Here is a 23,135-nt window from a genome sequence, read left to right as displayed (position 1 = left end):
ATGGATCACACTGTTTGAATTAGAAAACTGCCTTTGTTTTCCTCAAAGAGGAATGTTTTTGTTGAGATTACACTTTGAAACTTACTCATTTCCAATTATAAACTGTAAAGGAAAATGTTCTCAGGTAATGGAGGGAAAATGCTGACAAACGTAACTTTGGAGAGAAACCTGATAATACTACAAAAATACAATTAAATTTAAGACCCTAGGGTAGTATAATTTTTCCAAATGCTGGAATGGAGAAGCAAAGAAATAGAAATGAAACATTTAGGATCTCATAGTGCATAGTGACATTAATTATTCACCGTAGGCATATTTAGCAATTTCCATTACTATTTTACGAGGTGGCAATAGCATGAAAAGTTCAATGAAGATTTTTTGGGGCTGCTCCAGTGGCAGGCAGAAGTTCCTATGCCATGGACTGAACCTGAGCCATAGCAGTGACAATGCTGGGTCCTCAACCACTAGGCCAGCAGAGAACTCCCCAATGAGGATTTTTTTTTTTTTTTAATATAAGTAGTATTAATGGGATTTCAAAAATTGGCAATATTTAGGCTTAAAGGGGAAACAAACTTTAAAAAGCATTTAAAAATAGAAGCTGGAGTTCCCGTAACAGCTCAGTAGGTTAAGAACCTGACTAGTGTCCATGAGGATGCAGGTTCGATCCCTGGCCTTGCTCGGTGGGTTAAGGATTTGGTGTTGCCACAAGTTGTGGTTTAGGTCACAGATGTGGCTCAGATCTGCTGTTGCCATGGCTGTGGTGTAGGCTGGCAGGTGCAGCTCTGATTCAACTCCTAGCCTGGGAACTTTCATATGCTGCAGGTGCGGCCCTAAAAAGAAAAAAAAAAAAACCCTAGAAACTTATTGTTAATGCAAGGAAATCAAATTTTAGTCTACCCTCCACACCTCTTTATTACAAAAGTTAAACAGAGAAGATAAAAATCAGTGTAATGGTTCTGATTTTAGGCCTTTTTGGACCACTGGGAACACCCAATATAGCTTAGCCCAACCTAACATTTTAGTCAAAAGGAGGGTATGGTAAGGCAGGTAGAAAAGACGCAGAAGAGCAACAAGGCCAGGGGCCAAGGGCATCCACACCCTTCCCAAGTGGACTGTGGCATAAACAGCTGGTTGGTGATAATCAGTTTAAATGAACTTATGGTTGCTTGGCTGGAGCCTGCACTCCCAGCTTCTGGGGTGGTTTGCTGAGGCCATGTGACTCAGTTTAATGCAGAGAGGAACAAGCCTCTTCAGACCACACTCTCCAAAAGGAAGGAGCCTGTTATCCTGGTTCTTTACCCCTAGCAGCTGGCAGAACCTAATGAGTGAGAACTGGGAGCTGCCTCAGACCCAGAGATGGCACAGCTGCCTTGGCAGCTCTGGTGAGAGAAATATATTTTCTATCTTGTTTAAGCCACATTTTTTTTTGTTTTTTTTTTTGGGGGGGGGGTGGTTTGTTGGCCGTGCTCATGGCATGTGGACGTTCCTGGGTCAGGGATGGAACCTGCACCACAGCAGCGACCTGAGCCACAGAAGTGACAATGCTGAATTATCGACCACTAGGCCACCGGGTAATTCTTAAGTCATGATATTTTGATGTCTTGTTGTCACAGCAGCTAAACCTGAAGCCCAATTAACAAACACTTAGGGCAGAACTGGGTGTTTTAGTGCCTAGTTGCCTCAACTCCTATGCTGAAACTTAGCAAGTATACTTGGAACATTTTTACTGGGTTGTAAGCTTCTTCGTTGGCTTATGCATCTAGAGGGTGAGGATCACATCCTCTATTTCCCTGAAACTAACACAGGGCTGATTGATGGAGGGGAGGGGTAGGAAAATAAGTAAATTTAAGCCATAGGCTTTAGGGTCCGACAGTCCCTTGGAATGGAATTCCTTGTCAATCCCTGAATTCTAACCAGATGTGTGAACTTGAGTAAATTTGGCATCTAAGTTGAGTATCTCCTCTGCAGCAGGCCCCATTCTAGGCACAAGAGCTTCTGCTATGGAGGACAGTGTCTACATTCTGGTAGAATAAGTTTCATAAACTCTCAAAGCCTCAGCTGCTTCATCTGTACAGTGGGGATAATAATGGTGACAGACTTTTAGGACTGCTGTAAGGATTACAAGAGGTGATACAAAGTGCTTAGTCAGTATCATGCACACTGGTACTCAGTAAATGTTACCAATAACTAAGAACTGCCAATAATTTGTGCTTGGTGTACAGATACTCATGAACTGCCACAGCATCAGAGCACTGTTTCTTAACACCCCCTGAGAAAAGCAAATCAGGGATTGCTATTTCCTATCAGAGTTTGGTATTCATTTTATTTGTACTGTATCTTGTCTCTTCTCTGCCATTTGTTTGATAGAAATTCTAGACATGTCTTACAGATAAATAAGGGCTTACTGAATACAATATACTATGGAACATGTAGGGCTTAATATTTAAAACTGAAAATATTAAAAGCTTCCAAGAAATAATTCATTTTCATAAACTTATTTAAGGAAATGAGTGGTTTCTTTGCAATTATGATGGTTTGGAAATCTCCTTTAAGGGGCTGGGGTTCAAAACAGAGCACTACCCACCTCCATGTGAGGTTGCAGTACGTGAGCCCACCGGGCTGCTTCAGCACACTGTCCTGCACTGTGAGTCTGAACTTGCCACTTCCACCAGCCACAGCTCACATTCTCAAAACAATGGCTTCTCAGATCCAGTGGAGAGCTCTTTTAGAATAATTACACCCTGTTATTTTGGACTGCAGAAGGTTCAAATGCATTTCAGGTAAGTAAGAGTTCTAGGGCAGGTTTTAATAAGAAAAAGGGGCAGGAGGTGGTGGTATGGGATTTTCTCAATTCACCAAACAAAATGGAAAGACTGGGAATTAAAGATTTCAGGCAGATGAAGATGAAAAATAAAGTTAATGCTCTGTAGGAAACAAAGAGCAACAGAGTAAACAATACTCCACACTGGGTGGGTGGCTTCATTTTGCTATAGCAATTTCAGGGGTGATTAGATCTGAATACCAGCTTTATCACTAAAACCTCAGAGACAGAAAACTTCAATATTCATGAAAACCTGAGGCAGCTCTTCTTCTGAATAGGGGATTGACTACTTATCAAGTACCAAGCACTTTATTAGCATTTTAAATATATGACCTATACCCTAGAAACTGGGTATTGTTATAATTTTACAGAGGAAACAGGGTAGGAGAGCTTAAGGGGTTGCCCAAGAGTTAAAGCTACATGTGAGAGCCTGGATTTGAATCCAGGTCAGCTTGACATCACTATCTGAATTCTCCCCATTATATTGAGCAACTACTGAATTCCTTCACAAGAGTACAACAAAATTCTGTAGGAGTTCATGGATGAGTCAGGATTATCAGGTTATTACTATATTACTATATAACAAGGCTAACAATTAAAAACACTCACTATGGTATAGTAATGTCCTCAGGACAAACTGAAGCCCACGGGGCTCTGTGTGCCTCTTCTAGAGGGTCCCAGGGACGGGCTGGTGGATGGACTGATTCTGACTGGCCTGCCCATCAGGCCCCTCCTTAGTTGTGCTTTTTTGGCTCAGTTCTTCTTGTCAATTGCCCCACCCCCACCTCAGCTGGACATTTGACATTTTTCTCAGCTGTCAGGGTGCTCAACCCTCCAACTTGTCAGTACTAATCTGCTACAGGAATCAAAACCTGTACTGTGGAACATGGTTCTCTCAAGGTGTTTAAAAAGCTATTTAGGGAGTTCCCGTTGTGGCACAGTGGAAATGAATTTGACTAGGAATCATGAGGTTGCGGGTTCGATCCCTGGCTTTGCTCAGTGGGTTAAGGATCCTGTGCTGCCATGAGCTGTGGTGTAGGCTGCAGATGCAGCTCAGATCCTGCGTTGCTGTGGCTGTGGTGTAGGCCAGCAGCTGTAGCTCTGATTTGACCCCTAGCCTGAGATCCTCCATATGCTGCAGGAGCAGCCCTAAAAAAAATAAACAAAATAAAAAGCTATTTAGGGCAGTCAAAATGCTACAGAACAGCAAGCTGGATCTTGTGCTTTGCAATATTTTGTGACCAATCTACTTTATTTTGTTGTGCTTTCTAGTCTGCCTGGGATAAAGGACTTTGAAGCTAGGGTGTTATTTTCCAGATAAAAGAATTGTATTGGAAATGGATCCATATTTTTTGCATAGTTCTAGTCATAAAATAAGACAGTCCTAATTACTACATTTACCTTCTTCTGTATAGGAATATATCATAAGGGTACATTTAGAGTCTACCGGTGTGAGCTCTGCCAGTTCAAATAAATCAGTCAGAGTGGTTACAATTGGATTTGGATTGCATCCAGGTTACAGAAGGCAAGAATAGATTAGAGGTATGTGCCATCATAGCAGTGACAAACTCTCAACTTCTTTGTAAAAGCACCAGTATTTCTTCAGGCTTAGACTTGACTCACTAAGGCTACATTTTCAACAGAATATGAAATATTGCTAGAAGCATTTAAAAGCTAGAAAATATAATCATGTCAGTACAGATGCCTTCCTCCCCACTCCTAAATGAGCTACTTCATTTTGAGAAGTAGTCTGTCTGCTGTCACTAGGCTGTAGGGTTGGAGAGGCTGATGTCGGCACAGGCAGAGGAAGCCCAAATGTGGTGTGGTCCTGGCCCAGATGTGAGGGCTACCGTTTCACTTCAGAAACAGACATTCGTTTTTTAAATAAATCTCTCAGGACTTCTACTTTTGGGCAGAATTGATTTTTCTAATGGCAACGAAAAATGACCAGTATAAACTTTCATATATGTGTCATGAGGAAACTTTAATTTTTTTTACTCTATTTCTCCTCCTACTGTTTTTGGAGGAAGGGCTTTGGGCTTATTTCCTCCCTCACCTCTCCTAGGTAATCAATATGAGTTTAATGTGCACTAGTATGTTTGTTTTATTCCCTATTTTCCTTGAACACACATTTTCAACAAAAATATACTCAACAAGTTCTGCGAGCTGATTTGTACAGACACTATTCTAAGCTCTGGAATATAGCAGAAAGCATCCCTGGACTTTATATCCTGGAGTGGGCAGTCCAATAAATGGATATTTTGTATACTTCTCCACATCTTCCTTTTCTTACTTAATGATACTTTGTAGACATTCCCTACAAGGAAACTAGTCAGGACCTATCTGAGAAATCTCTCAATGAGATTACTCAATCTACTCTGCAAAGACAGTTGAAAAAGCTGGATTTGCAGAATAACTTTAGGATTGACACATCCCATATTTCCATGGCTCCAGACAGATGCTGATTCTTCCCATCAGCTTCATGAGCATGATGCCCTAAGAGCCCCAAGATATATAACCTCTGTCTGGTTCTCTGGCTGGAACCCCTTCCATGGGTAAGTGTTAGCCTGGGCCCTTGCCTTTGAGTATTCTTCCATTTTGATGCACGTCCCTCCTAAGTGGCCCTGGACTAGAACATGCTGCTTCTACAACCTTTCTACATACCATCTCAAGGACAACAACTGCAATGAACATTTACTGAGTACTTACTATTTTAGTTTGGATTGAAAGCATTATTCTCACTTTACAAATGAGGACCCAGGAGCCTCTGCCTAAAGTAGCCCACTCAGTAACCCGGCCTGGCCAGGGGTAGTCATGGGAGCGCCCACTCTTTACCACTGTGCCATGATACCCTCCGCATCAGAAGACTGCCATCGAGGTCATGCTAAACTTTCCATTCAAACTATGCTTTGTCCATATCTTGTAACCTATATACACGTCTTTCCTTCTCTGTCAGTATTAGTCTATGGTAACTTTTTATCTTTTTTTTTGTCTTTTTGCCTTTTCTAGGGCTGCACACATGGCATATGGAGGTTCCCAGGCTAGGGGTCTAATTGGAGCTGTAGTCACCAGCCTATGCCTCAGCCACAACACCAGATCCAATCCATGTCTACGACCTACACCACAGCTCATGGTAGCGCCAGATCCTTAACACACTGAACAAGACCAGGGATCGAACCCACAACCTCTTGATTCCTAGTTGGATTTGTTAACCACTTAGCCACGACGGGAACGCCATATGGTAACTTTTTAATATCATCTTTTTGAAAACTTCAAAAAGATTCAGTCATACTATTTTATGGCTTTAGAATTACCTGACTTCTAAAAAATTTGGAAAATGCAAAAAGAAAAGCCTGAAGATACTTACTCAACATTTAGATGTGTCTCTTGTTTTATTAATGAGTGTACATGTATGTGTGCATATATAAAAATCTATGTATATTTATGCATATACAGGTATATATACATGTGTATATATATGCATATATACATAAATACATGTATATTGTGTATTTCTACGGCAAATTTTTATACATATGGTTAGATGCCTTATTTTTTCAGTTGTGAATTTTTCCTGTCACTAAAAATTCTTTTAAAATGTGTTTTTTAATGGTGATATAAAACCCATCATATTGATGTACTATTATGCAATCATTCTACTCAGAGAGGACAATTTTTAGATTTTTTATATATTTATTTATTTATTTTTGTCTTTTGTCAAAAAAAAAATGGCATATGTAGGTTTCCCAGGCTAGGGGTCAAATCAGAGCTGTTGCTGCCGGTCTACACCATAGTCACAGCAATGCGACATCTGAGGCATGCCTGCAACCTACACCACAGCTCACGGCAATGCCGGATCGTTAACCTACAGAGTGAGGCCTGGGATCAAACCCGCAACCTCATGGTTCCTAGACGGATTAATTTCTGCTGCACCATGATGGGAACTCCTAGATTTTTTACAAATATCACTTGGACTAATACCTTTGCATTAACATTCAATATTTCCTTAGACTAGATTCTCAGAATTGGAATTACTGGGCCAAAGATATGAACATTTTAAGACCTTTATTATACACATCTTGAAGTGTTTCCAAAGTGGCACCAATTTATTCTCACAAGTGCTGCATGAAATTGCTAACATCCCTACATTCACACTGTTGTAATCTCTGTCTTAATCTGTTGCCAATATGATAGGCAGATATATTCTCCTTATTTTAATTTGTTTTTCTGCAATTACTAATAAGGTAAAATTATTTCATATGTACATTAGTTATTTATATTCCTTATTTTGTCAATTGTCGTTAATGTCAAATACCTCCCTTTTACTAGGTAGTTACAGTTTTTCCTTATTTACTTGTAATTACTCTGCACAGACTGTATTCATTTTATTCACTCATTCAATAGATACCAGCTCAACTCCTGATGCTTATCTTGCACTATGCTAGGACATAGTCTTATTCTTCATAGTCCAGTACACCTTTGGGAATTTCACAACTTTTTCTAAGTGAATATATATCTTAATATAACTAAGATGATGTTACAAACACTGTTTTTTAAAGATTAACAATTAAAATATCTGAAGATCCAAGAAAGATAAAAAAACATGTATAGGAATTTGTTCCCAGCTCAAACTGAAGATTTCTTTTTTTCTTTTTCTTGTTTTGTCTTGGCAAATTCAATAAGCCAAAAACTACAACTCAAAACATTCAATATAAGTTCATAGGTTGCAATACATCTAAGTCCTGGAACAATGAAAAACGCTACTAAATGACTAAATGAAATGCACAGACTGGGCTTTCTCTTTGTGGAGTATTTAAAACATGTAAGCAGTTTACCTACTGTTATCAAGAGTGAATCAGAACAGTACCAAGGCACATAGGGATAGGCACAAAAGCGAGTAATATACCCATCTAAACAACATGAAGGAATATGTAGCATGCGGACATTAAGAAGCAGAAATGCAAAGAAGTACTGCAAGAATTGAAAGCACATAATAACCCTTGATTCCTGGTCTGGAATCTTACTTGAGTAAGAGATGACACACTAGTTATTTTATATCATTTCTCATTATTGAATCTTAAATCTGACTATTTCACTGAAGGGGACACATCTTCAACAATCAAAAAAGGTACTTGTGTACAAGAGTGAAAACATTTCACGAGTCCTTGAATGTCTGAGAGCATCTTTCCCATTCTTCAAACAATGAAGACTACTTAGTGAGGAGGCTACAAAACTCCTGGATGACAAGATGTTTTTTTCCCTCTAGACTCTATACACCCTGCTCTATATCAAAACTATATGTCAGTGTGATTTTATCTCTTACAGATAAACTATGTCTTTTATCTAGATTCTTGTAGAGTTTTTTCCCCTTTATCTCTGTAAATATAAAATGTTGTCAAAATTATTCCTAGACAGATCTCTTCTCCATAGGTGATGCCTGGAATGTGGGGACTCCTTCAAATCTGCACACTTGGGGCTTTATTTTCTGCTTAGAAAACCTGTTTTAAAATTATATTTAAGTATTGCTTCTGTCCTAGTTATTCTAAAATCTTTCTCAAGAACATCCACAAGGCTTATGTTAGATTTTCTATGGCCTTCAGGTCTAGTGATAGCTATCATAATCTTTTTGTTCTTTTCCTCCATATTCCAAGATAACTTCTCAAATAATCTTAACACCACTGTTTCAATTTTCTTCTGTATCCATTTTTCTCTTTACTGACTCCACTGTAGATTTTAACTGTTCAGTATACATTTCTAGACTATAACTGCCTAAATGTGAATCCTAGATTCTCTATTTATTAACTGTGTAAGTTTGGACAAGTTATTCAACTTCCCTGAGTTTCAGTTTTCCCATCTGTAAATAGGGGTAATAATACTTGCTAACTACATAATTCAAGGTTTTTAGATATAAGCAAAGAAAACACCCTGGGTAATTTAAGGATTAAAAATGATTTACTGAAACAATTTACTTATACAGCTCAAGACTATATATTTTCCCACCAAGTCTATTAAGGCAGGAATATGCACAAATTCTGCGGGAACAAAGAAATTTGGATCACATATTCCTTGGCCAAAAAACCTGACAGATTTTCATAACATTAACTCATAAAGTTGTGGTAAGTAATATAGGAGATCCTCCACATAAAGCACTTAGCACAATGCCTGGCACATAATAATAATAAAGGTTACAGTCTCCTAAGGGATTCTATTCCATAGAGTTCACAATTCTTTTATCTTACTGACCATAATAAAATCTTTTCTAAAATTATCCATTTGTTTCCTGTAATAGTAGAGACAGCCATCTGGTTGTATCAAAAAGCCAGCACGCCCAATAAAGCAAAATCAGGCCTTCGTCCTCACAACTGCACACCTGGCACAGATGATCCACTGACCATTCTTCTCAATCCTGTTCTACTGGCCTTAGAGCAGAACTCCTCTCCAACTCTGATAACACAGTGAGTGTCTTCAATGGTTTTTAATGGAAAATCAAAAGGAGTTTTTATCAAGGGTTAAAAAACAAAATTCAACCAAATAAAATTTGTGCATGAATAAAATGCTTTCTTTATTATGTAGCGCAGATCAAACCATGTGAAACAGCATTCTGTTTAGTATCCATAGCTATACAAATATAGATTTCATATTCTTACCTACAGACCATCAAATCTTCTAAGATAATGCCAACAGCACCAATTATCAAGATATATTTTTTCCCTCCTTCCTTCCTTCCTGTTAGGGCCACACCCACGGCATATGGAAGTTCCTGGGCTAGGAGTCAAATCAGAGCTACAGCTGCCGGCCTATGCCACAGCCACAGCAACAGGGTATCCGAGCTAAGTCTGTGACCTACAGCACAGCTCACGGCAACATCAGACTGATGACCCACTAAGGGAGGCCAAGGATCAAACCTGCATCCTTGTGGATACCTGTTGGATTCATTTCCACTGCATCACAATAGGAACTCCCAATCAACATATATTTTTTCATAAAATAATTTAATAAGAATTTACATTTTTCTAGGTCACAGACGTGCCTCTGATCTGATGTTGCTACGGCTGTGGTGTAGGCTGACAGCTGTGGCTCTGATTTAAGCCCTAGCCTGGGAACCTCCATATGCTGTACCTGCGGCCCCCCTCATAACCCCCACCAAAACAACAACAGCAAAAAAACAAATCGCTTTTTCATTATTCTTTGCTAACTAAAAGAAAAATCTAGATCCTGCTGTAACCTGCTTATGTTATAGAAAAAACACACAATTCACCTTATTAAGAAACAAGACAACTCCAGTAAATCTGCCCCCTTCTAACAACTGTTGCTTTCAAGCAAGAAATATGACCTAGCTATGGCCCTGAGTAAAAAAAGGAGGTGTCAATTTATTCTAAATTCAGGCCAGACAGGTTTACTCTTTTATTACTAAAAATAATTTTTGAAAATATTTTGCAAAGGCGAGAAATGATGGTTTATGTCAACTTTTGATGGAAAGGGATTTCTAAAGGATTAATAGAATGCAAAAATGATGAATACTGAGCAAATAGTAAGAACTGATTCCTCCAGAATAGCTTATTAGAAGGCCACATGCAGTGGCTAAGAACTTTTATCTTGATTTAGGCTTTAGGAATGATTTTAGGAAAATTTATAAATCAGATGTATGTCTATAAGGGTAGAGGATACCTCATGATGAATACTTTTCTGATGTCATGTAAATTTGACACAAAAAAGGAATTTTCATAGGTAAAAGTCTACAAATTAAAGTACAAATTAGGCAGTTCCTGCTGTGGTGCAGTAGGTTAAGGATCTGGTCTTGTCTTTGTGATGGTGCAGGTTTGTCCCCTTGCCTGGACCTGTGGCGTAGGTCACAGCTGTGGTTCAGATTCAATCCCTGGCTGAGGAACTTTCATAAGCCATCGACTGCGGTGAAAACAAAAACCCAAAACCCAAACAAAACAAGACAAACCCGAAATTAAACAGTCCATACACTTGAAATGCCTAGAACTCCAATTTTTATTTCTTTATTTAGTTTGTGGCCACAGCTGTGACCACACCAGATCCTTTAATCCACTGCACCAGGCCAGGAATCAAACCTATACCTCTGCCGTGACCTGAGCTACTGCAGTCAGATTCGTAACCCACTGAGTGGGAACTCACTGGAACTCTAATGTTTAAATGGAAATTAATTTTTTTCAAGAAACAACAACAACAAAAAAAAAAGCCAAAACCAAAAAAACCTTTTAATTTATGATGACATTTTCATATCTGAAATATGAATTATACAGAATTTAACTTATAACATGCATTTATCTTCATGTTTCAATAATGTCTTCTCTCAATTTCCTTGCAGAGTGTCTCTATTATTTTCAACCCCTCTACTATTAAGGTTTCAGTGCATAAAAACTCTTAGGATTCTATAATTAAGATACAGAATTTGTGTTTGAATTACTGGAAAAGAACTTTCCACTTTAAATGAATTTTCTTAGGAATGTCTAAAATGAAATAATCAAAACCTAAATTACTTTGTTGAGATTGAAGCAGATCTGATCACTTTGAAAACAATACATGTATAAAATAAAAGCAGACACAATAAGACTGTATGGACCCCTTTCTGCAAAGGTAACAAAAACAGGAACTTAGAAATTTAGAACACAAACACGAGGAGATATTATTTTGCAATTGCTATGGAGTAACTTCAGCATTATACCTGAGGGGAAAGTTATGTTTCTGAAGTATTTTTCTCTCCAAAAGTGATTCTAAAAAGAAAATGATCATTCAGTGCAAAGATTCATCACTAAATGATCCTGTCACACATTTAATCTCACCAACTCAGCAGTCACTCATTTCTATTTAATAGCATATAGTTTGCATGTACAAGGGAAGAATTATTTCATAATTCATAATTTAACTCTGAACAGGAATTGTGAACTGAGTTAGTCAACTGAAAAGGAAATTGTCATTTTAAATATGCAAAGTCAGGATTGACTTTATGTGTCAATAAAGGAAAAATATTCTATTACTTTCAAATGTAAACCAAAGGTAAAGCAATTTTAGTGGTAAAAATTAAAGTTATTACTGCCCAAGTTAACAACTTCACATAGTACTGAAATAACATAATAAATCTATTGCCTGCTTAACTAAAAAAAGGGGACAAATGTACACATATTCTTGGATATTGTGGTTCCAATTAATGAATATTCATTATGTGCCAATTACCACACAGTATGGTTTGTATATTTTTACCCTCTGCATTCTTCTGAGGATAGAAACTGTATGAAACAGACCATCTTTATAAGTCTCCCTACCATCCCTCCCCAATCCTTCCTGGACAGAGCCTTTGCTCACGTAGGCTTTCAATCAATATTTTTTTTATCTAGTTAAAAGCAAGCATAAGCTAACTACAGTGATTTAGTGAGCATTTTTACATTCTCAGTTCATTAACTCAATAAAAATTTGCAGGCACCTACCATGTATTCCATGTCTACAAGTGTGATCCAGCTATGTGTGAAGAGCCAGACAGAATCTGTTCAAATTCCTGGAATTTAAGAGCTCATCAAACAAAACAAAATACAAACAAACCACCTAGAGGGTCAATACATCTAAAAAGATATCTCTAATGGGATCAAACAGAACAAAAGCTCAGTTATTCAAAATGTGTGCCTGGGACACATAAGATTGGGGAACTTTGCTCACAGTCCAGCTGATCTTTCATGAGACTATCAGATGTAAAAATGTATATGCTTGTTGTTAGCTAACTTGGCAATCTAAGGACAAATATTTCTGTACACTCAAATACTGAATAAACCCACTGGCTATTCTCTTCTGCATTGTTTAACCACAGAGATACTTGAGGTGGAGGAGACCCTACATCTTTAACACAAGGAAGAGAAATGTTAAATTCTGACCATGTCACATGCAACTTAAGAGGACTGACCTCGTGAGAACCAAACATCAGGGTTCAAAATTCTTGAATCCAGGCCAAACTGTGTTACAAGAGTTCTACCACTTGACCTCATTCTGAACCTTATTTCTATACTATTCAAGAAGTAAAGCGGTAAAATCTGATGATCTCACAGAAGTCACTAAGCAAAGACCCAATCTTACCTTATGTTTGATGACAAAGTTCAGGCACAGAAGACTTCCCTATGCATTGCACAGAAATTACAATTGCCAGGGCAACTCAGTTACTTAACAATAGGAAAAATTACTAAATTACTAAAAGGAAAAATGTGAAGTTACAATACCTAAAACATAGCTAAGCTACAAACTATGCTTGTTTACAGCTGAAGTAAAAATTCTGTCTTCTGCATGTGATTGAGGTGTGTCAGAGAGAACTATTTCATTGTAAATAAACCTAGGGGCAAAATAAAAGGAAGTTGCAAAGGCAGGTGTACAACAGTTGAGATGTTTCAGTTTCAGAGAAATAAAGTAAATAATTGTACTGGAATTCGTTCAGATCTGGGCATTCTGCCATACAGGAAAGGGTGTGTAATTACTGAAGCTAACAAATCTATGCAAAAATGAACTAATATCAATAGGCCACAGTTGGGCTCTAAATTTCCTTATTTTATCTTTAAAAAATAAGGATCTCTAATGACTCTCATTTCACTCTTTGATTCTTAAATATCACTTAAATTAATATGGACACACTGAAGTTAGAACTGTAATTTTCTCAAAGTCAGAAAATATTATCTTGAGAGGTGGTATTCTCTTTGAAAGCCTCACAAGTGAAAAACATTGCAATTTTCACTCATCAAAGATAACAAAAGAAGTACACACAGTATCTAATTTAGGATTTCACCAGAGTTAAGAGGAGTACACATAAAATTAGCATGTTTTACCAAATCTATTCTCTGCTTACCGTTTTGTGCTATCTGGATTGACCTCAACCTTAAATCTGTATACCAAACTTCTTAAATCATAGACCAAAAATAAAAGTGTGGTTTGTGGGAGAACAATGGAAGTTAGAACACCTAGGAAGTAAGGCTAAGTTCAAATGGCGATCTCAATTATTCAAGAAACTTTATGACAGAAGATGAAAGAGTGTAATAAATATTACATGTGAGATTTTACACAATGCAAATCAACTTGCACCTTACATATAGCTATGGAAAATACTTAACCCTACCACCACTGACCATATGGTGCTTTAATGAGTGTTTCTACAATCCAGGATGACATTCTATCAATTATAAAACTACAATACAATCTCCCAGTTGATAACAGCCTGCTCCTGGCCCTTGGCTCACTGCTTCCCCAAACCTGTGAAATTAGCATGCTGATGCATCTAAAGTGCAGGGGGAGGCAGCGAATTCTGGATGAGTTAATGTCTTATCACATCCAATTCCTCTGCATCCAAAGGCATGCTGTCCATTTCAAGAACGAATCAATCACTTTATCTAAGGATTTCATGGGAGGAGGCAAGACTCTGTGGGGGCACTGCATTTGGCCACATATCTTTACCTCACTACGTATAAGATACTACGTTAGGTGCTCGATCGTTCTCAAGTTTGCCCGAAAACTAGTCAGGATACAAAAAAATTTGTTGCCAACATCTCTATTCATTTTGAACTCCTGGATTCTCTTCAGGAGTTGAGTTGAACTGTAGAAACTGCCAAATGATGATCCTGATTACAGCCAACAGCCAACTGTTGGCTTAAGATCAACTGATACTTCCTGTAATTTCAGACTTCAGTCCAAGGATCACAGTACTTTTTTATTCTCATGGGCTGACTTTTTATTTCCCTTAAAGCATGATCCTTAGCTGAAAGATATTTCTTTCGCATTTAATTACCTGGTATATATGACCCTGGTAAATATTTTGTGACATCACCAAGATAAGGACATCCTTTCATTCCCTACACTTAATTTTCAGTTAAGTTGGATAGGTGGAAGATGAAACTTATAGCACCTACGTCATTATTTGACCAGCTACATGAAACAAAATTTTAGTTTTCTCTATGCAGAGGTCAGAGTTAATTTCTAGAAAAACATGGATATGGTACAATTCAAATTATCTTAAAGACAATCATTAATTGTCTGTGAGACGCTCTTGCTTAGTAATGTTTCTATGAATGCGGCTACAGATCCCGTTATTCTCACAAAAAAAGCCAGTTGGTAACAAAGTAATATGATAGTCAGCATTATTTATCCACTCCCTTCTCAAACAACCATTCATTGTAGCTCTAATATATTCAGGGGTCCAGGAGACGAGTGGCCCGTAACATGTGGGTGAAGCAACATATAAAACATGGCTCTACCCTTATGAGATCATTCAAAGGAGCATGTGATAAAGAATCAGAGCCATGGTATAAAGTGCTAAGAAGATTCAGGCTGGGGTGAACAGAGCTTCATGAAAGAGGTAGCACTTGAACTGAAGTAGCCTCCTTCTTTCTATCTGCAAAAGAGCAAGGACTTTTTCTATAAAGGCACACGCGTACATCTATGTGACTAACATTAATGTGAAAGGTCATCGCTTCATAAGAGAAAGAATATGAATCTTAGCGTTCTGTCGAGGAATAAGGAACAGCATCTGGCACTTTGGGCAAGAGTGGCCCAGGAGAGGAAGATTTCATTGTTTTATGACACCTTAAATCCAATTCCAGATATTAACAGACTAATGATTTGTTAATAAGACCGCTACTGGTCATGTGTAATTTCCTTCTCTACTACTTACCATGAATTGCCCTGGGGAGTTCATGTGAGGTATTTTAGTGACTTGGATATAATTTATAAGACTCTTCCTCTCAAAATTCAGGTGCATGTTGAAAAATGTTACTTTCCAATTCTACCAAGTGCTTTGACATTATGTTTGAGGTTGTACAACATCAGCATGTTAATAAATTTTTTTTTCACACGTTCTATTCTCATAGTATGTACATAAAGCTATTTTAATTGGTGAGACCACCACGGTGAAGTTTTAAAAGCTTAATGCCATGAAGAAGTAAATACTGGAGTTCCCGTCGTGGCTCAGTGGTTAACAAACCCGACTAGGAACCATGAAGTTGCGGGTTCGATCCCTGGCCTTCCTCTGTGGGTTACGGATCCAGCGTTGCCATGAGTGTGGTGTAGGTCGCAGATGAGGCTCGGATCCCACGTTGCTGTGGCTCTGGCCACAGCTCCAATTCGACCCCTAGCCTGGGAACCTCCATATGCCACGGGAGCAGCCCTAGAAAAGACAAAAAGACAAAAAAAAAAAAAAAAAAAAAAAGAAATACTGTCAAAACATAAACATGGCTCAATAGTCACAAAGTATTTTTGTATCAGTGTTCCAAAAGAAGTCAATCAATCCTGATATGTATATTTAAAAGTAGAGCCACCAGTTCCTCTTAAGGAGGGCATTTTCTTCTTATATGGAGATGATGATATTAGTACTATTAGCTTTTACAAAACATGGGCATTTACTAAGTGCCAGGCAGTGTTGTAAAAATTTTACATAGGTTAATGTAATGTCTTCAATAACTGTAATTATCCTCATTTTATGGATGAGAAACTGAGGCACAGAGAGGTTAATAATCTTCCCCAAATCACACATTAAGTTGTGGAACAATGAAGGGAACCTACCCATTTCCCCAGTCTCTTTCTTCTGTACCCTAGTGAAATATCCTTTCTGAGACACAGCTGCCACCAAACAAGGTATGTTTGAGATCAGTGGAGCTATAGCCACTCCATGGCTATGAAAGGGAAGTGATTTTTTTCTATGATTATATATCCCATTAGAGAATATTGCTCTTTTGATACAAAACATGATCAAGGACATAATCTAAAATTAACTATTCCATTTGAATCTAACATAATCAAGAAAGTCATTTGCTGATTAATATCTTAAAATCAAATACATAAAGGAAATAGTAATTAGCTTTCTTATTCCCATCTAACTTTTCCGTGCTCTGTCTCATTTGGCAGACAAAAGCAAATGACATATTTCAGGGAAGTCTAAGAAATTTTTATTTCAGCTAAAGAGAAATTAGAGTATCTTGCCCATCTGGTACCACGAAAATCCTATGGGAACTAGTATTAGCTATTTAAAATCAGGCGAGCATCTTGGAACAAGAGATAGATATGGTATTGGGTTGAACGATTGAAATGGTGAGTACTATGCATTAACAATCTTAAAGGAAATTAAGAACGAAAATTATAAATGTCTATCAATGGGCCCAAATTCTTAGAACAGGAGTAGAAGCAAGGAGTAGAGTATATCTTTCCAGTAACTAACTAAAGTGGGAAGCATAATAATTTGAATAAGTAACAAGTTATCTATATTTTTAAGGTTACCTCAAGAAACCAGAATCCCTTTTGCTTTCTCCCACAAAACATCCATTCAGAATACCATTTGTTGCTAAGAGATAAAATTTTTAAGTCTTCTGAGGCCATCAAGGAATTACAGGGCAAAAGTCATGATAGATTTCCGATTTTCTTCAACACACAGGGTTATCTGGTACAAACACAAGAGTTCTAGTTGCCATGCTTACTGAACAGTTTTTGGTCTTAAGTTAGTTCTGGGCATTTTGATAAATTTACTGCCATGTTTCACCAAATGCAGTGTATGCCAACAGCCCCAAATAAATCAGAATCTTCTCATTTTACAGCTCCTCGGGTTAAATCTGGACAACTATGAATGCCTTTTTTCCTCCACAAAGGTGATAGAAGCTTAGACAATCTATAGTTTGGCAGAAAATGAAAACACTTTTGACTATAATTTCTTGTGTCTTCTCAAATTCTTAGTTTGTGAAATGTTTAAAAACTTCAAATTTCAGCAAGGAATGGAAAATACTTTGATGTTGTGCTACTAGAAAAAGTTGTAAAATCATTTTATTCTTGAAAATACGGCTCTAATGGCAGACACATCTCCTAGTTCTAGAGCACGTACCCAGGTTGAAATGACAGCAAGCAATAAAATAATGAAGTATTCAACATTCCTTTGCTCTTTGTCATCATTAATTGTTTGGGCTGCTAATGCTGATTTTTCAAAGAATATTCCAGCCTACATACAATATCTAAGCTTGTATCTAATGAGGGGGGGAAAAAAAAAACAAAACCCAGTGATTTAATAATAAGATTTAAAAAGAGAATTGTACTACTAAATTATCTCTGACAAAATAACCCTCACATAGGGCACAGCCTTTGTTTGTTTGTTTGTATTTTGAAGAAGGGGGCAGAAAAGGACTCTCCCTGGAGCTTTACATTTATATTCAGCTTATTAAGCTTTTAAATCGTAAGCAATTAAATTCAGGAGTTTCAATTTCTCTAAGCCCACCAGATAAAAATCTAATTTAGAAGGCTGCTTGGGTTTGAAGGATAAATAGTATTAAGTGCTTTAAAAAAAAAAATCAACATAAACATGACATTTAAGCAAACTGGCACAGTGTGACAAGTTTTAGAACATTAGCTCACAAAATGAGTATACTCTGATTCAGACAAACACAACAAAGAGTCTTTTACCCAAAAATCACAGAGACAACCCTATGTAACACCTATGTTAAAACGTTCAACAGATCTAAGGATGTCACAGGCCTCAAGTTGCCAGAGTCTTGACAGAGTCAGCAGTGTGAAATAGGCTTTATGAAGCTTTGCGTGCATGCACACACTCCGCAAGGTGGGCAAGACAGAGACACCGATCACCATCGATATTGTCCTTACTTGCAGACGCACAAGTATCCTGCATGTTCCGATTCTGACTGGCACCGGGAACAGCTCTACCTGCCAGTCATCCCAATGTACTCAGGGATGTAAACACCTTATAATTAGAAAACGTGAAGGCGTCAAGGACGTTAGACAAATTGAAAACACATCTAAAGATTAATTTTTAAAGGCATTGAAGAAATCATTAACGGGAAATTCTAGAGTAAGAGGAGGTACCTGCTCCTTCACGGAAGCTAGAATGGTGGTGGCTGTGGTCTCAGGTTCCATGCCTGGGCCAGTGGAGGCAGCTTCCTGGCGGGTCTGTGGTTGCCCCTCCTCCACCAATGAGGCCTGCTCAGGAGCTGGCATTCCTCCTGCAACCAAGCAGGCAAAGAGTTAACACGTTCTCAGAGGCTCCAGTGCAGGAACAGGCAACGGCTGGGCACTGGCAGATGGTTCAACTACTACAGACTTCTACACAACTAGATATGGCTATCTGATTTCTAAAAGGCAACATCCAGGGCCAGAGTATAACTAGTACTACTAAATACTAAAAAATAACAGTAAATGAAGAACAACAATAATGAATACTGAGAAAACATTTAAATACACAACATCAGAGTAAAAAATGATGTGCAAGGGTTAAGGAGGAGGACTCAAAATATACTGAGGACAATAAAGCTGTCAGATACTCATCACTGAATTTTCTAAACTGTTAAGCAACCATTAAGTAAATATGATTATCTTATGAACAAAATAATAACACTCCAGATTGCCGTAAGGGTCAGTTTTCAAAGAAGCATACACATAAGACATCTATGAAAGTGTAAAGGTTTTAGGTTTATGCGATAGAAAAATAAAGATTTTAAGATTCAAGGGCTTAAGGATAAGCAAAATTCTTCTGTACTTAAAAGAACTGCCAGGCATTAATAACCTGCAAGAAGGATATCTCTGGCGGCATTATAGCTGGCTTGGCTTCCTTAGAGGAATCTGATTATGCAAAGATGACAATGGCAATGGAGATGGTGTTGAAAGAGAATTTATTTCTCAGATGAGGTGCCTCTCCTGAGATAACACATACTGAGAGCTGTGTGTCTGCCAGGAAACTTACTGGTCTGATACGGACTTTTTAACAAACTTGAAAAAGACTGGGAAAAGGTGGCCACTTAAAATGTTGTAACTATTTTATTTATTTATTTATTTATTTTTTGTCTTTTGTCTTTTTGTCTTTTGTTGTTGTTGTTGTTGCTATTTCTTGGGCCGCTCCCGCGGCATATGGAGGTTCCCAGGCTAGGGGTTGAATCGGAGCTGTAGCCACCGGCCTACGCCAGAGCCACAGCAACGCAGGATCCGAGCCGCGTCTGCAACCTACACCACAGCTCACGGCAACGCCGGATCGTTAACCCACTGAGCAAGGGCAGGGACCGAACCCGCAACCTCATGGTTCCTAGTCGGATTCGTTAACCACTGTGCCACGACGGGAACTCCTGTTGTAACTATTTTAATAACTTGTTTACCTGCCAGTCTCTCTGCCTGTCTCCTCAAGAGCAGTCTATCACACCATGAGACTAGCCTAGTGCCTGGCATATATAACATATATCCAATTAATGTTTGCAACTATACGAACACATCAGTGAAGGATTGACCATCGTTCCCATGTCTTATTACAGTCATGAGGCAAATTTCATCAAGTGCTATGATGCTCGAGACCTTATTTGTTCAATGTATTACTCTGTATCTTTGAGATCATAAATGCTATTTTTGACATCCTTCATAGTTTTCTCTCTCTCTCTTTTTTTTTTTTTTTTTGTCTTTTTGCTTTTTCTAGGGCCACACCCGAGGCATATGGAGGGCTAGAGGTCTAATCTGAGTTGTAGCCACCAGTCTACACCACAGCCACAGCAACGCTGGATCCTTAACCCACTGAGTGAGGCCAGGGATTGAATCCGTAACCTCATCATTGCTAGTTGGATTCGTTAACCACTGAGCCACGATGGGAACTCCCATAGTTTTCTCTTAAAAATATTCTACTTCTGTATTTTGATTTATTATCAACTGGCACGATGTTCAATTCTGTGGTATGATTGATCTAGGGATTTTTTCCCCACTCCCTCGAATGTCAGTATCAGCATACTATTTATTTCCAAACTCATATCTGTAAGAAAAGGGAAGATACACATATCACCTGAGCCTCCAGCTCATTCCTTACTCTCCTGACTTCCACATTGGTAAAGATGGAGTTAGAGTCCAGGTTGCTGCCAGTAGTTGCTTTATTCCTGCCATATAAACAGGCAGAAATGGACAATGGGTCTGATGAGATTGTGCATTTCCCCCCAGTGAGACTCTCCATGAGGAGTCCTCATGCCAGCTTTAATAGGGAAGTTCTATGGAAGTTCCCAGGCTAGGGTTCTAAATTGGAGCTGCAGCTACAGGCCTACGCCACAGCTATAGCAATGCCAGTCCAAGCCCCCTCTGTGACCTACACCACAGCTTGTGGCAACACTGGATCCTTAACCCACTGAGAGGTCAGGGATTGAACCTGCATACTCATGGATACTAGTCAGGTTCATTTCCCCTGAGCCACAAAGGAATTCCATCTAACAGGTAAGTTCTTTACGGCCCATTTCTATGGTGCCCAAGCTAGGCTGCAGCCTCACCTGCAAGGAGAAGGGTCTCCTCAAGTTCAAGTGGGAGGAGTTTCACACTTGGAGTAAGTGGATCCAGGAACAAAACCTCTGAGCCCTTGAACATGTTACCACCTTGTTGTGCCACCCTTTCTGCACTTAAAAAGTGGCTAATTCTTCATACAACACCATGGAATGATCTTATGGCAATATTTATTTTTTAGTATGTATGCTGTTTTGAGATATAAAGTAGAACTCTTAAAATACCACCAACTGGATAAAATAACGCATTTCTGTATTTACCTAGTGCTCATTATAGACAAGATATAAGGTCACATAAAGGTCCTAGATTGGCATTTAAGGCTAATAGAGATATGAAAGTATTCTATGCCACTGAAAAACTGCACACCTTAAAATAAGCAGATGGCTGCAAAGAACAAAAAATGTTACTATGCAACAGTGCAACAAATAATGCCAAGAACACAAATTTTAAATGTCAAGAGTATAATATCATGAAATAATCAATGTGTAAGAAAAAGAGAAGCAAAGTTTCACTGAACAAAGAGAAATTGACAAAAGGAGAAATGGAAACATCACTGGGGAAGTAATTATTCTTTACTATAAATAAGAGGATCATTACCGGTTAAAGAAAGATATTATATTACATTACTGTAATTATATTGCATCACTGTGCATGTACCATACTTAATTTCATTTTTTTTTTGGATGACTATCCAGATCTATGATATCAGATGAGCATTTTCTGAACTCCACCCTGCCCATGTAATAACATGCAGGGTGATAAGGGGACACAGGCATAGAGAAAGGTCACTGACCATTAGGGGTGCACTGTTTAACTGAGGCAGCAAAATATGAATCAGATCAAGGCAAAGTATAGCTAGAGGCAAGTAATGGAATAACAACACTAGAAGTTAATAGGAAGAGGTGGTGAAGAGCTTATAAATTTGTACAAGAAACCACCATTAGGCAAGAGAGACTTTCATAGGCAGGTATGATGTTTTTATTCTCAGATTGCTCAAAGACTAGGACACATTACAGATAGTCACACCCACAGGATGGAGAAAGATGACCTAGGCACAACTGAAAGTGAGACACTTCTCTACACTTCACCTCTGGAATAGCCCCCAAATACCACCCACAACATGGGGCAGAGGAGGGATGCCAAAATACTGACAGTTATACACCTATTAAAGTATTCTCTTCATTTATTTGCAGTTCTCAACAATTTGAGGAGTTGGAAGGAGTCAAGCTAAGGCTAAAGCCACAGAACATTATTACTTCTCCCCATTAGCAAAGAAGAAAAGCAACGAATACTTAAAGAGCAAAGAGACTGTGAGAAATGAGGTCTTGTGCTTTCCTTGATGACCTCAACTTGCCTGATTTGGGCAATCACATTTTAGAGACCTGAGGAAACTTACAAATGAGTTGCAGAACCATGTTGGCTCTTTGGAGAATCAAAGAGAATGGAAGAGGTGCCAGAGAATTGGAAGTAAGAAAATGCCATTGCTGTTTTCGGAAAGAAGAAAGTAGACTCCCTTCATGTTACAAACTAGAGAGCTAGACATAGATCTTGGGTGAGATTCCTATCAGGAATTTATCCAACAGATGATCTGTGAGAACCAGAAAGGGGCACGCCAAAGAAAAGTCACATTAAGCTGGTCTAATTTCTCTCTGGCATTGTAACCATGGAAATGCAGTGTGTCTAGACTCCAGTGAGGCATGTATGATGTTAGAAGTCCCCCATGGTATTATAATTAGCATATAAATAGGGCTGGCACAGGGCAACTGCTGATTCTGACAATGAGTAAAGAGCTGGACAACATATAACAATCTACAGAGGTTTCTAATGTAATTCTGGAGCACTCTGATCTTAGCTCAGCACAGACCAAAAACTTAAGCTTTAATGCAAATAATCGTATATAGGCATGCTCAAATTCTTCAGTGACTAAGAACACAATTTATCAGGTGATAAAATTCAAAAACAAAAAAACAGTGCTACATTGAAGTAATGAGCTACCTCTAATGAGAAAAGAACACAAGGGATAAATGTAGGGTCTTATATT

At 38.3% G+C, this 23,135-nt stretch overlaps 1 protein-coding gene across 26 annotated transcripts in view; it reads right to left on the bottom strand.

Annotated features, from left to right (window-relative positions):
- The window catches only part of PKP4 (plakophilin 4), a 249,719-nt gene that overhangs the window by 154,867 nt on the left and 71,717 nt on the right, over window positions 1–23,135 (bottom strand). For 15 of the 26 annotated variants that reach the window (XM_021076441.1, XM_013984161.2, XM_021076436.1 and 12 more), the window contains one exon: window positions 18,665–18,801. The exons of 9 other annotated variants lie outside the window; for them this stretch is intronic. In XM_021076441.1, coding sequence (XP_020932100.1) covers window positions 18,665–18,796 — 132 coding nt within the window. In that variant the 5' untranslated portion in view covers window positions 18,797–18,801. Of the gene's footprint in view, window positions 1–18,445; window positions 18,543–18,664; window positions 18,804–23,135 lie in introns of those variants that run through there. 2 more of the 26 variants (XM_021076445.1, XM_021076444.1) reach the window with 2 other exon arrangements.

Source organism: Sus scrofa, chromosome 15 (genome assembly GCF_000003025.6).
Source record: "Sus scrofa isolate TJ Tabasco breed Duroc chromosome 15, Sscrofa11.1, whole genome shotgun sequence".
In the NCBI taxonomy this organism is placed as follows: domain Eukaryota; kingdom Metazoa; phylum Chordata; class Mammalia; order Artiodactyla; family Suidae; genus Sus; species Sus scrofa.
This window is presented reverse-complemented; position numbering and strand designations above follow the sequence as displayed.